The sequence below is a fragment of the Rhinatrema bivittatum genome, chromosome 2 (genome assembly GCF_901001135.1).
Source record: "Rhinatrema bivittatum chromosome 2, aRhiBiv1.1, whole genome shotgun sequence".
NCBI classification, from domain to species: domain Eukaryota; kingdom Metazoa; phylum Chordata; class Amphibia; order Gymnophiona; family Rhinatrematidae; genus Rhinatrema; species Rhinatrema bivittatum.
The window spans coordinates 756878365-756893859 of NC_042616.1; the positions used below are offsets into that span (position 1 = coordinate 756878365).

The 15495-nt window shown below is 40.2% G+C and overlaps 1 protein-coding gene across 1 annotated transcript in view; it reads left to right on the forward strand.

Moving 5' to 3' along the window:
• Positions 1-15495, forward strand: part of COL14A1 (collagen type XIV alpha 1 chain) — a 521812-nt gene that overhangs the window by 296592 nt on the left and 209725 nt on the right. Inside the window, 2 exon segments of the mRNA XM_029591954.1 lie at positions 7893-8039; positions 9593-9667. Of these exon segments, the coding sequence (XP_029447814.1) occupies positions 7893-8039; positions 9593-9667 (222 nt within the window).

The following is a 15495-nucleotide window of genomic DNA, read 5'->3' on the forward strand; positions in this document are numbered from 1 at the left end:
TGAAACCTGGGTGCCAAGCGGGTACTGTGTCTGGGGAACTCCCGTTCTCGGTACCTCTTTTGAAATTGAATGTCCGTTTTCTTGCACAGGGATAGAAGGTTGTCCAGTTTAGCGAGAGTGTCACGGTCTGCCAGTTCATCTTTCATCCTGTATGGTAGACCCTGCCAGACTATGGTTATCTGTGCTTCTTCATGCCAAGAGAGTTCAGAGTCCAGGATACAAAATTGGAACCCTGACTCTGGTGAAATAATTTTGAGGCTGAAGAAGATGCTTGAGTGGGTTTCTCAAAGAGCTTCCTGAAGTGAGTCATGAATACTTGCAGATTGCACAGTCTAAGGGCATCTAAGGAGGAATCCCTTGCCAGAGCCTGACCAGACTGCAGAGATATTATAAAAGCCACTTTTGCGCGTTCAGATGCAAATTTGGCTGGCTAGAGCTTGCAGTAAATCAGGCACTGGATGAGGAAGCTTCTGCAGATCTTGGGAATACCATCATTCTGATGTGGCAGAGGTAGGCAAAGTGAAGGAGTAGCCAGAGATGAGATAGGAGCAGTGACCGGTTGTGGCGATGTTGAGGGTGGCGTAGCTCTAGCTAGGGATGATTCAATTTATTTAGCTGCAAAAAATGTCTTGCAGAACCCCAATAATGTGATCTTCATTTTTGTTGGACCATGTTTAAGAAGTCCTGCAGAAATTCTGGCAGGGGAATGTCAGCTGGGTCCATTGCCTAAGCAAACTGTCATGGGCTTGGTAGTGTGGACTCTGGGATAGCTGACTGACAAAGCCAAGGCCTAGTACTGAAACGGGTAGGCAAGGTTGAGGCGGAGACCGTTCAGAAGCGAGTCACTACAGGTATGCAGCAGAGAAGCAGGATGCCAGAAGCTATGAGGAGAGGCCCCAGCACATTTCAGGACACAGCACTGGTCTGGGCACCTGGAGGTACAGGACACTGACCATGGTGCAGCACCCCATGGTCAGCGGTATATTATACATGTCTGCTATTTTCAAAGTGGACATATGTGTAAGTCTACTTTTAAAATTGGAGCTGAAAAGTACACGTGAGCTCCTATATAAGAATGTAGACTGGTTGGACCAGAATGTCTTTTTCTGCTGTCATTCACTATGTTACGAGGTTAATAAAAATTGAAATATTAAAGAAAGGAGTTATCTGTTCTTTGGATATTTCAGAATTAGTTGCATTCTGGATACCATGAGATTCAGTGCTATTTGTCTGGCTACAATTGGAATTAGCTGGACAAATAGCGGGATTTGAAAATCCCACCAAGCTGACTGCTGAGATAGCTGGATAGCTTTTTATCCAGCAAAAAAAAGTTATTCAGCTAACTCGGGGTGGGGCAGAAACAATCTGGGGCAGAGTTGGCTATCTAGCTAAATTAGCCAGATAAATTCCAGTGTTCAGCATTATTTAGCTAACCCAGTGATGGCAAACTCCAGTCCTCAAATGCCACAAACAGGCCAGGTTTTCAGGATATGCACAATGAATATGCATGAGAAAGGGAAGTGATTATCCCCTTGTACAGGTCCATGGTGAGGCCTCACCTGGAATACTGTGTTCAGTTCTGGAGACCGTATCTCCGAAGGGACAGAGACAGGATGGAGGCGGTCCAGAGAAGGGCGACCAAAAAGGTGGATAGTCTTCAGCGAATGACTTATGAGGAGAGATTGAAGAACCTAAGGGGCGGATTTTAAATGCCCTGCGCGCGTAAATCCGGGTGGATTTACGCGCGCAGGGCCCTCGCACGCCGGTGCGCCTATTTTGCATAGGCTGCCGGAGCACGCAGAGCCCCGAGACGTGCGTAAGTCCCGGGGTTTTCTAAAAGGGGCGGGAGGGGGCGTCGGGGGCGTGGCCGAATGACGTGGTGTTTCGGGGGCATGACGCGGCGTTTTGGGGGCAGCGGAATAAAGGTAAGGGGGGGGTTAGATAGGGCCGGAGGGGTGGGTTAGGTAGGGGTAGGGAGGGGAAGGTTGGGGGAGGGCGAAGGAAAGTTCCCTCCGAGGCCGCTCCGAAATCGGAGCGGCCTCAGAGGGAACAGGCAGCGCGCACTGGGCTCGGCGCGCGCAGGTTGCACAAATGTGCACCCCCTTGCGCGCGCGCGCCGACCCTGGATTTTATAAGATACGCGCGTTTATGCGCGTATCTTATAAAATCCAGCGTACTTTTGTTTGCGCCTGGTGCGCAAACAAAAGTACGCGATCGCGCAATTTTTTAAAATCTACCCTTAAATATGTATACCCTGGAGGAAAGGAGGAGCAGGGTTGATATGATACAGGGCTTTCAGATACTTGAAAGGTTTTAATGATCCAAAGACAACAACAAACCTTTTCCGTTGCAAACAAATCAGCAGAACTAGGGGTTACAGTTTAAAACTCCAGGGAGGAAGACTCAGAACCAATGTCAGGAAGTATTTCTTCATGGAGAGAGTGGTAGACGCTTGCAACGCTCTTCTGGAAGAAGTAGTGAACATCAAAACTGTGAAGGATTTCAAAGGGGCATGGGATAAACATTGTGGATCCATAAAATCTAGAGGATGTGAATGAGGAGAAGAGGCATGGGGGTGGTTTGCAGGAATGACGACTACTACCTGGTGATTAATAACCTTATTTAATAAACACACAAACGGTTAATGCGACTGCAACATTGCTTTATGCTTCAACGGCAAGAGAAAATGTGGAAAAAAGGATTTGCATTCACAAATAAGTAGGGTAGTATCTTGCTTGTTGCGGCGGTTACTTCCCCAAACCAAATAAGCCTGATACTTCACTTGGAATACATATCCAGCGCAGCTCGCTGCTTAAACGGCAGGGGGAATGAAGAAAAGAGGATTTATATTCAGACAACAACCAACAAGGACTATATTGCACAGGCTGGGTAAACAAATAAGAGTGGGAGTAGCTTGCTTATTGTGGTGGTTTCTACCCCTAACCATTTAAGTTGGATACTTTACTTTGATGCGGCTCCAGCACTGCTCTCTGCATCATGGCAGGGGGGGGAAGGAAATTGGAACAAAAAATTTACCAATAAGGGCCAAGAGTAACAGATAAGTATGAGAAAAATAAATGTGAAGGCTTGCTGAGCAGACTGGATGGGCCATTTGGTTTTCTTCTGCCTTCATTTCTATGTTTCTATAAAGATTTGCATTCATTGCCTCCATTATATGCAAATCTATGTCATGCATATTCATTGTGGATATCCTGAAAACCTGGCCTGTTTGTGGCACTCAAGGACTGGAGTTTACCATCACTGAGCTAACCTAACTGGATAACTAAGGACAAAGAACTTCTCCAGCTAACTCTAAAATAACTGGGGATATTCAGCAGCATGCCCATGCCACTGAATTTCCCTGCAAAGTTAGCCAGATAACAAACTACATTCAAAATATATTGCATAATGCAAGAACTAAATTTATCTGGCTAACCCCTAGATTTATCAAAATGCTATAAATATAGCAGAAATAGCACCCACACTGAAAAAGGGGGCATAGGGTAATTTCCATAAGGCACAAAACATTTATCACACCTGTGTTATTCTGAGAGAGAGAGAGAACAAAAACTCTTTACATAGACATCAATATTTCATTATTTATACCGTTGTAAGAGGGGTTACTTTTAACTGAGAGTGGGGTTGGGGGTGGGGGTAGTTTTGAAGTGGTTGAGTTTACATACACAGTAGGAAGTTTGAACAGGAAAGTACACATAACCGAAGATTTTCTGTCATTTCTGTCATTTCCATTGAAGAAAGGTACAAGAGGAGTTGATTTGTATAATGCACTCTCTACCTAGCTTGTGGCACTTTCTACCTAGCTTGTTTGAAGCTAGATAGAGAGTGCGTTGTACAAATCAACTCCTCTTGCATCTTTCATCAATTGAAATGACAGAAAATGTTCAGTAATAAAATAAGATACACACACATGCATGCCGGATTTTAATATTGGCTCACGTATGTGCGGGCTTCTCGTGTACGCAGTGGAAGAATTTTCTTAAGTATGTGCAGTGATGCGATCGGGCCTTTGCCCAATTCCCTCCCAGTCTACTCCTTAAGGAACTTTCCTACCTACCCTTCTTCCCTTTTCTCCTCTTCTCCCCCCCCCCCCCCCCCCCCCCCCCCCCAGCCCCCAACTAACCTATTTTTTTGTTTTGGAACTTAAGTGCTCCTCCAAGCAGGAGTAAGTTCCACGCGGTGGCTGGCTGCCAGCGCATGCTTCCCCAGGGCAGGTCTAATGGCTGCTGTCCCCGGCCGGCCCCTTTGACAGAGCCCGGCACTTCCACGTGTACCAGGAGATATGCACGTGGCCGGGCCATTTTTAAAATGCTCGCAGCATGTGGAAGGCCCAGCCATGTGCATATCTCCTGGTTTTTGTGCACTCTGGGTTTTTTAAATTTAGCCGTAAATGAATAGATCCCAAGTTACTAATCCTTTTTGATTTATAGCAGTTTATGGACTTCTGCTCTAGGAACGTATCCAATCCTTTTTTAAAATAGAAATGATGGCAGAAGAAGACCAAACGGCCCATCCAGTCTGCCCAGCAAGTTTCGCACGTTTTTTTTTTCTCATTCTTATCTGTTTCTTTTGGCTCTTAGTAACCTTTTGGTTCTATTCCCCTTCCACCCCCACCATTAATGAAGAGAGCAGTGTTGGAACTGCATCTAAGTGAAGTATCTAGCTTAATTAGTTGGGGGTAGTAACCGCCTCAATAAGCAAGCTACCCATGCTTATTTGTTTACCCAGACTATGTAATTCAGTCCCCTTGCTGTTGAAGCAGAGAGTTATGCTGGATATGCATTGAAAGTGAAGTATCAGACTTTCTCCCCTGCCGTTGCAGCAGAGAGCTATGCTGGATATGCATGAAGTATCGGTCTTTCTCTCCTGCCATTGAAGCAGAGAGCTATGCTGGATATGCGTGAAGTATCAGTCTTTCTCCCCTGCCGCTGAAGCAGAGAGCTATGCTGGATTTGCATTGAAAGTGAAGTATCAGGTATTTTTGGTTTGAGGTAGTAACCGCCGTAACAAGCAAGCTACTCCCCGCTTTTTGTGAATGCAAATCCTTTTTTCCACATTTCCTCTTGTCATTGAAGCTTAGAGCAATGTTGGAGTCTTAGAGCAATGTTGGAGTCACATTAACCGTGTGTATGTTTACTGAATAAGGGTATTATCTCCAGGTAGTAGCCATCATTCCCGCAAGCCACCCACTCTTCATTCATGTCCTCTAGACTTTATGGATCCACAGTGTTTATCCCACGCTTCTTTGAAGTCCTTCACAGTTCTGGTCTTCACCACTTCCTCCGGAAGGGCATTCCAGGCATCCACCACCCTCTCCGTGAGGAAATACTTCCTGACATTGGTTCTGAGTCTTCCTCCCTGGAGCTTCAAATCATGATCCCTGGTTCTGTTGATTTTTTTTCCAACGGAAAAGGTTTGTCATTGTCTTTGGACCATTAAAACCTTTCAAGTATCTGAAAGTCTGTATCATACCACCTCTGCTCCTCCTTTCTTCCAGGATGTACATATTTAGATTCTTCAATCTCTCCTCATAAGTCATTTGATGAAGACCCTCCACCTTTTTGGTCGCCCTTCTTTTTAAATTGTCATAACCACATCCTCTGGCAATGAATTACAGAGCTTAATTTATTTATTTATTTTATTTATTTAAATGCTTTTAAAATATACCGACATTCATAGGACATATCATGCCGGTTCACAATCAACATTGTAAAGGAGGAAGAGGAAATTACAAATAACAGGGAGGGGGGAGGTGGAGCAGTGAAGGAAAAAGGAGAGGATGGGGGTCAGGTGACAGTAAGCGCAGAAGTTGCGGGAAGGAGAAAGGTAGTGAAGTGCTAGGGGAGAGAGAAATTGATAGGAACTGTGTTAAAAAACTGAGAATAGAAAATTAACAAATTTACAAATTTACAATTATGCATTGAGTGAAAAATTAATTATGCATTGAGTGAAATTAATTATGCATTGAGTTATTATGCATTGAGTAATTATGCATTGAGTGAAATTAATTATGCATTGAGTGAAAAAGAATTTTCTTCGATTTGCTTTAAATGAGCAACTTGGTAACTTCATGGAGTGCCCCCTAGTCCTTGTATTATCTGAAAGATAAATAACCGATTCACATTTACCCATTCAAGTCCTTTCATGATTTTGTTGACATCTACCATATCCCACCTCAGCCATTTCTTCTCCAAGCTGAACAGTCCTAACCTCTTTAGCCTTTCCTCAGTGGAAAGTCATTCTATCCCCTTTATCATTTTGGTCAGCCTCCTCTATACTTTTTCCAGTGCAACTATATTCTTTTTTAAGAACGGCAACCAGAACTACACACAGTATTCAAGGTGTGGTCTCACCATGGAGCGCTACAGAGGCATTATGACATTTTCTGTTTTATTCACCATTCCCTTCCTAATGATTACTAAAATTCTGTTTTCTTTATTGACTACCGCAGCACACTGCGCTCACGATTTCAATGTATTATCCACTATGATGCCTAGATCTCTTCCCTGGTTGGTAACTCCTAAGATAGAACCTAATATTGTGTAATTACAGCAAGGGCTATTTTTCTCTATATGCATCACCTTGCACTTGTCTACATTAAATTTCATCTGCCATTTGGACGCCCAATCTTCCAGTCTTGCAAGGTCCTCCTGTAATGTATCACAATCCACTTGAGATTTAACTACTCTGTATAATTTTGTGTCATCCGCAAATTCTCATTCGTCGTGCTTCATTCCATATCATTTATAAATATATTAAAAAGCACTGGTCCTAATATAGATCACTGAGGCACTCCACTGTTTACCTTTTTCCACTGTGAAAACTGACCATTTAATCCTACTCTCAGTTTCCTGTCTTTTAACCAGTTTGCAATCCACAAAAGGGTATCGCCTCCTATCCCATGACTTTTGTATCCCTCTCTGGGGATCCAAAATTCCCCCAAATCCTGTAATTAGGGTAAAAATCAATAGAGAAGGCAGAACCTCATTTTATTTGTTCAAATAAAGTAAGGTAATTGTATCTTAGCTCAGTAGTTTCCAACCTGATCATTAAGCCACACCAAACAGGTCAAATTTTCAAGAAATGCATGGTAATTATCCATGAAATACACTTGTGTCCATTGGATATCCAGTCTATGCATATTCATTGTTGATATCCTGAAAAGAATACAAGTTAAATGACAGCCAAGAGCAGGAGTGGAACTACTTGTGGTGCATATTTTGATCATATTACTCCAACTGTGGCTTCCGGTTTCACAGAGGGTTCAATTTAATATAGCTACCCTTTTTTGTGAGGCGTTACTTCATTTTTGGTGAGTTTTGTCTTTTTATGCTTCTGGTCATTATCTGAAGTCTACAAATGCTCAATTGCTAACAGTTCCTTAATTTAATATCTTATCATTACCTCAACTTCAGCAAAAAAATTCAGAAAAATATTAAAAGGTTGTTGGGTTTTTTTTAACAAGCCTTGGTTGGCATAACTATTTGAAGTTCACCTATGATTGTATTTTATATATTATTTGTACTATTGTGATTATGTTTGCTCCGTTTAATATTTTATTGTAAAGCCTATTGCTGCATTACTGTTTGCTGTAAACCGAGGTGATGTGATACACGTGCCGCGGTATATAAAAAAAAATCTCTAAATAAATAAATAAATATTTGTTTTTATTCTATGTCATTCTCCATTGAGAACTTTTGCTTGATTGGTGGAATATCACTGATTTTTAAATAAATAAATACTGTCTTAGTTGTCAGTTTGTAACAATTTCAATTACGAATTGTAAGAATATTCATGCACACTTCACTGGGTCATTGATAATGAATGTTATTTTTAAACTGATGAGCACCAACTTCTCCCTTTAACCATTTCAGATGGGAAAAAGAATGAAGTACTTCTCGATGGCGGGATGTCCAGGCATTGTTTTTATGAGCTCAAACCTAACACAGAGTACAAAATTAGTGTTTATTCTCAGCTCCAGGAAGCAGAGGGGCCAGCCATAAGTATAATGGAAACAACATGTAAGTATGTATATAGAATCTATATGGTAAAGTTCAGTTATCTCCTTAAATTGCTTACTAAAATAATTCAAATAGTATTCTACATTGTTAATATTATTGTTCAGCAGCAAATAATCTGTATTACATCTGTTCTCTTCATCTTTAAATGTGTCTCAAAATACTGTTCTGTATTTTCTGTATAGATGGAGGAGAACAATGCAAAATGGCATTGTTTACAATTTTAAACAGAAATGCATTATATTTCTTAAATACCTGTAATTTTCAACATATATAAGTCATAATATTTTGACAGAGTAAACAAGAAAAAGTGGGGCAGACTGGCTCCAGTGATTTTCTATGAGATGAAAATAATTGATCCTCCCACCATAAGAAATAACGGGAGTAAGGCAGGCTGAAGGGAGGCTGCTCTCAGTTGCAGTAAATCTATATGGGATAGAGGCCTCGGGTGGTAATTGAAAGCTGTGCATCTGGGTGGATGAAAAACTCTTTGGGGGCAGAAATGGAGGCTAAGAGGACTCCATTAATGGAAAGTGTAGGCGGGCTTTGCCTCCTATGTGCCCCAAATATCGTCATTCAAGGTATCCCAAATAACTTTTTCAAAGCACATTGTTTTCTAGTAGAAGCCCAAACCTCTGGTAGTAAATTGACCTCTCAATGTTTACCCTTTCCTATAATTCTGAATATAAATCTTCTGAGTGCAGGTGCTATACACAGCATATAATATTGTTGTTATTGTACATAGTTTTCAGTAGCCTTGAGTGAACCCTATATAATGAAAATATACAGCTTTATAACACTCAAGAGTTCTTTACTCCTGTAATGGAGATTATGTTGCATATTTTTTTACTTTTTTTTTTAAAGAGAATTAAGGTACATCTGAGCTGCTTTGCTCTTTTGTACAGCACTAAGCAGTTTGTAAACAATTATAGCATGTACCAGTGCTTAACCTGTCCCTTAACACATGAATCTATAATGTTCCTGCATGTACCCTCAAAGAACAGAAACTAAAATCGAAGATATTTTTAGCATGATTTTGTTAAACATTGTTTAACTCAGGGTTTCCCCAAACATGTCCTGGTAACCCCACAGCCATTTGGATTTGCAAGATGCTTACCATGAATATGCCTTAGAATATGCAATTTTATCTCATGCATATTCTTTGTGGATATCCAGAAAACCCAGCTATCTTATGGGATTAGCTGGATAGGTTGGGAAGCCCTGATTTAACTCAATGACACCTCTCCTCTGTCCATGCCTATATCAGCCAGTCTTATTTGGAAACTGCAGAGTGAATTTTCATGGTGGGGCAGTGTCTCAGAAGGGTTTCTGACATTAGCCTTCATAGTGTAAACATGGATACACAGAATATGGATGAAATAAGAAGAACTTTGAAATGTCCTTGTGAACCAGCATGATGGGACTTCTGTCTTGAATGTTGGTATATAAAAAAACTTAAATAAATAAATAAATAAATGTCTCTAGTTTTTAAATACGATTCAAGGGAACTTTAGTAATTGAACTCTCTGCATCTGTTTTTGTCTGTTTACTTCCAGTGCCAGTCCCAACCACAGCACCAACATCTCCTCCAACAACTCCACCACCATCTACAATTCCTCCTGCAAGAGAAGGTAAAAGACTGGTAGCGGCTAGAGATCTATACTGGTTTTGTTATTTGACTAATGTGTTGGATTTAAGAAGTCACAATTATTAATGTGGCGTCAACTGTCTATGAGGTCAGTATTCAAGTGGTTGTCTGGCAAAGTTCAGATTTATCTGGACAAACCCCAAGGTTTGAATTTCCTGTTCCAATGAATGGGTAAGTTTTCGCTGGTAGTCATTACCCTGACAAAACTTACCTGGATTAAAAAAAGAGGTGGTACAGGAGCATTCTCGGGATGTGTGCCTAACTTTAGCTAGTTGGGGATGATCTTTAGCACTATTCAGATAAAGTTATCCTGGTCGTGCTGGAGGGCCAGACAAAAGTTATACGGATAACTTTATTAGGATATCTTTGACTTTAGCTGGCTGAATATCTGAACTAAAGTTACCTGATTAACTTTACCCAGATAATTCTCCCACTTGCCAGCTTACTGAATATTGAGTCCTATTACCAATAATTATTTTTTAGATATTTTTTAATGAAAAGAAACCTAAATACATAAGAACTGTAAAACATCTTCTGAGATGTCCATTTCGGATTACACACCTGCAATATATGAAGGAGAAATAATTTAGTGGTTAATGTCTGGGACTGGTTCCAGTTCTTACATTGACTCCCTGCTTACCTTGGAAGTTACATTATTTTGAACTGTCCAGATTTCTCTCAACACATTTTGCCAACCTGTAATATTAACAGCCCCAGAAAATCATACGCTAAAAAAATGCAATTAAAATAAATGTATGTAGGCCAAAGAGTATGCATGCAAATATAGTTCAGGCATAGTCTTTGTGGATACCCTCAAAATGAGACAGGTATTGCTGCTTGGAAAATAAGGGCCACAACATCTGCCACACCCATGCTGCCACTGTTACCAATGATTTTCACGGTAGAAAACCACACACAGATGTGAGTTATATATATATAAAACCTGCACAGCACCGTCCACCGCATGTCCCGCTTGACACCCTAAACCAGATTCCCTTAATCTCATACTCAATGAAGGGCCCTCCCTGTAGGAGCAGAACTCAAACTGCCCCAACCAGAGGCCTCCCCCTAGACCAGAAAGGTGGAAAAAAATCCAAATCATGCTGCCTGGCATAATGTGACCTGCAAATAGCACCCCCCAGCTGCTGGCCAAAAGCATGCCAGCACCAGGAAACCCATGAAATGACCAAGGAGTGGCTGCCCACTGCTTGGTCATTTTATGGGTAACAGTCCCATGTCACCTTTTACCCACTATCGCCAGATCCTTGCTTGATCTTAATAATTAAATGTTTTTTTGAAATTTGGAATTGCCTCACCCTGATGAGAAGAGACTCCTGCAGTCATTTATTTGACCCTCCTCAAACCCTAATGGGTTGCATTGGTTAAGAGACCACATCAGAAACAGGACCATGCTAAGGCCAATGTTTGCCCTGCAAGATAAGGGAGAAAATACCACTGAAAGAAGAGGCTAGGGATCAGACTGGTCTGCACATATATCTGTGGTTGCTGGTCCACCCCTAGCCTCCATCCTTCTCCCCAAGTCACATCCCTGGGATCCAGAGGTAGATCACCACCCTAGTTGTGGCCTCTCCAGGACTGACCTTAGGAGGGAGCAGGGCCCAGGTTGAATCAACAGACGCAGTACACTGAATTTATAGTGTTGGAGACGCAGTTACCTTGGTGGAGTGGGGCTCCCTCAAAGTTCTGGGCCCAGGGCGATCACCCCTGTTTGCCCACCTAAGGATGACCAAATCTCCCCACCCTTATATGGGGATGGATCAGCTCCTTTGCAGCAGTGGTTCTGAAGCAGATCCTACCAAGGACCTCCCAGCCAGTTTTGTTTTAAGGATATCCACATTGAAGAGGCATGAGTTATATTGCATGCTGATGCAATGCTGAGTGCACTAGTTAACTTGTGGTTGGCTGCGCGTTATGGATGTGTGTCCACAACCCTTATGCTATAAGGGGATTAACGCATCCAAAATGCACATCCAACCCACTGCGAAGTTAATAGCACTCATCACATGTAAATTTATGTTGATGAAGCTTTTATTTATTTATTTTAAAACTTTTCTATACCGTCATTAAGTTAAATACCATCACAACGGTTTACAGGAAGGCACCAATATTAATATTGTAAAACAGATAAAATCTATCACTAAACAAGTGCCACGAATATACGGTAACATAGTTCGTTTATAATTACTCATAATTGTAAGTGTTATCATGTTCTATCATGTCCATTCTTTATTGTCTCCACCGATTAGCTATTCTCCACCGATGCAAAAAAATAAAATGTGTGCCCTCGCGCACATTTTTACCCTCAGAAATTAACGCCTGCCTGGAGCAGGCGTTAATTTTTGAGCAGCCCAAAAAGTACAAAGTGCTTTTCTGTACTTTCTCCAACTTAATATCTTGGCGATATTAAGTCGGAAGAACAAAAAGGAGAACGTTTAAAAAAATTTTTTTTTTAAATAATGTGTGCCACGAACAGGTTAGGAAAAGGGTTGCTCGTAAAATTGAGCGTCTGTTTTCCTTACCTGCTGACAGCCACCTCTCCAGGGTGCCCGCTGCCAAGGAGGCACTAGGGATGCCCAATTTCCCCTAGCACCTCCTTTATACCGTGGCAGCTGATTTAAATATTAAATGGGGTGCCCCGGAGAGGTCATTCAGCGCGCGTTAGGAGAGCGGGCGCTCAATCATGAGTGCCTGTTTTCCTTGTACCAATATTGCATCAGCTTGTCTGTGAATACTCTGAAAACCAGATTGAATGGGTGGTCTTTAACACTTAGTTGAGAATCACTGCCTTAGAGAACTCTATTGGCAGGAAAAACAAAATCAATATAATCCCCATTTTTATTCTAAATACTATTTCATTTCTTAGAATATATCAGGGTTTTGATTTTTTAGAGTTTCTGAAAGTTCCTCCTACTTAGACTGTTCCATCATTATGAATCTAAGGAAATCAGTATGGATGTACATTCATTTCATTTGTTTCGGAGTTACTTGCATATGTCACAGGCTTTATAGTACATGCATAACAGATGCTTGTACTTTTAATAGCTTGAGTTATGCACACACTATCTGATTTTTATGCGTTTACTATAAAGTCCGCAAGTTATGCATATAAACTCCAAAACAAATGAAACAAATGCACATCCCTAGAAATCAGGATGCTACTATGATAACACTCATCACAACCTAATGCATATATCACACCTATATGTGAATATCATGTATGCTTCATCAGGAAAAAAAAGTGTCAGAATTCAAGATAATATGAGACAACAAGTGCAGAGGATCCTTACCAGTGGGAAATCGGGATTGAAGCCAAAGACCAAGTAGTGTCAGCAGTACTGCAAAATGAAGGGAAATGGGTAGACTACATGGGACTTGCAATTTATATCTACCATCATAGTCTATGTTTCTGGTAAGCATGGATTGTCATATAAGTAAGAATATAACACAAAGATCTGAAGGACATAGGCAATGAAAAATAGGGTTAATAGAGATAGCAAAAGATACATACCTAATGTTTCAACTAATGTATAAATACAAGCACTAAAATATATTAGGTCAAAAGGAAGGCAATCTAGAAAATAAGATAAAAACTAAAGAAAGAAATCCATGAAACAAGTTGCATATTTTGAGGAATCTAATACTACTGTTGGAAGTCATCATTCCCTAAGGTAATGGTTCTCAATCCATCCTGCTAGTCAGATTTTCAGGATATCCACAATGAATATGCATAAGATAGTTTTGCATGCACTGCCTCCATGATATGCAAATCTGTTGTATTCACATTCATTATCAATATCCTGGAAACCAGTCTGACTGTGTATGCCCCGGGGACTGGGTTGAAAACCACTGCCCTAACATAGTAACATAGTAAATTTTGGCAGTTAAAGACCCAAACAGGCCATCCAGTCTGCCCAGCAAAATGTTTAGGGCTGTAACTGCCTCTCCATGCAGGTTACCCCATGCCATCTGGTTAGAGTTGTAACTGCTTCTCTGTGCAGATTGCCCCCATGCAGACATGTCACACCTAAAATTACCATAGGCTACCCTGTTCCTTCATTTATATCCGCTAGTCATTAGGGATCCCATGCCCTTTTCCATTACTATTCTTGTCTTCATGACCTCTTCCAGGAAGGCATTCATTGCATCCACCATCCTTTCCATGAAGAAATACTTCCTGACATTGCTTTTGGATCAACCTCCTTAGAGTTTCTTATCATGACCTCTACTTCTACAGCTTCTTTACCATCTAGAGTTTTAATTCCTGTGCATTAAAATAATACCTTTCAGGTATATATACATTTATATCATAGCTCTTCTGTTTCTCCTCTCCTCCAAGATGTAAATATTTAGGTCCTGCAGTCTCATCTTATAAGTCTTTTGGTACAGACCCCACACATTAGATTTGATATTTATCAATTCATATATCTATAGCCCTCGCAGTCTCACTATTAACGTGATCCCATGGTCTGATCATAAACTAATAATCGGTGAGATTAATGTCCAATACCCAGCTACAAAGACTAAAATAGAATACAGGAAACCCTGTGGTTAGACACTCTAACTGAACATCTCACTAATGCTATGAAGGAATTAGATTTATCAAGTAGTAGTAACGAAATTAGTTCTTGGATCTCACTAACAAAAAACGTTGCAGATAATTTCTGTCCACTTACTATTTCTATTAATAAAAAACAACATTCCCCATGGTACACCACTGAGTTGAGAACAATAAAAAGAACCCTGAGAAAGGCCAAGAGACAATGGAGAGCATCTCCTATGACTGACTTATTAACAAACTATAGATTAATCTTACATAAGTACAACAAATCCACCAATAAAGCAAAGAAAGAATTTTATTCCAACAAAAGAAATAATTTTCAATATAACCCAAGAGCCCTGTTTACCTTTGTAAAAGATCTGACCAATCCCATTGAATTTCCCACATCAGACGATTTTATTAATTGTAATACATTAGCCCAATATTTCAAAGATAAGACTTTAAACATTCTAAAAAACATCTCCTCTCAAGCTCAAATCAAATTGTATTGCCAAGCAACCCTAAAGATCATTTAACTTCCTTTGAAACAATTTCATCTGTTGAAATCGAAGGTATAATCAAAAACATGAATCCAGCTTCTCACCCAATTGACCATATTTCAATAAAACTATTAAAAACAGTCACCAATATAGTTTCCAGACCTAGATAATCCAATTCTCTTGATTTGTCAAATTTAAGACCAATTTCTAATTTACCATGTATATCTAAGATTTTAGAGAAGATAGTTAACAAGCAACTATCCGGATTACCTTCAAACCCATAGTACACTATTCCCTGCACAACATGGATTCAGAAAATATTTTAATACTGAGATCCTGTTAGCATCTTTACATGATATTATCCTTAGAGGAGCTTATAACAGCCAAACTTATTTCCTGATTATGCTGGATATATTTTCAGCATTCGATACAATTAATCATAAAATTCTCTTAGATAGATTAAATGAAATAGATATTAAAGACTCTGCGCTGAAATGATTTGACTCTTACTTAAAGAATAGATCTTTTAAAGTAAAATTTCATAATAAAGAATCTCAACCAATTGAGCTTCAACATGGTGTACCCCAGGAATCTTCTCTGTCAGCGACCTTTTTTAATATTTACATGCTTCCATTATGCAGAATTTTATCTGATTTCAGTCTTACACATTTTATTTATGCAGACGATGTACAAATTTTAATTCCAATCGAAAAATCAATTGATCTAACACTTAAGCTTTGGGATATTTATCAA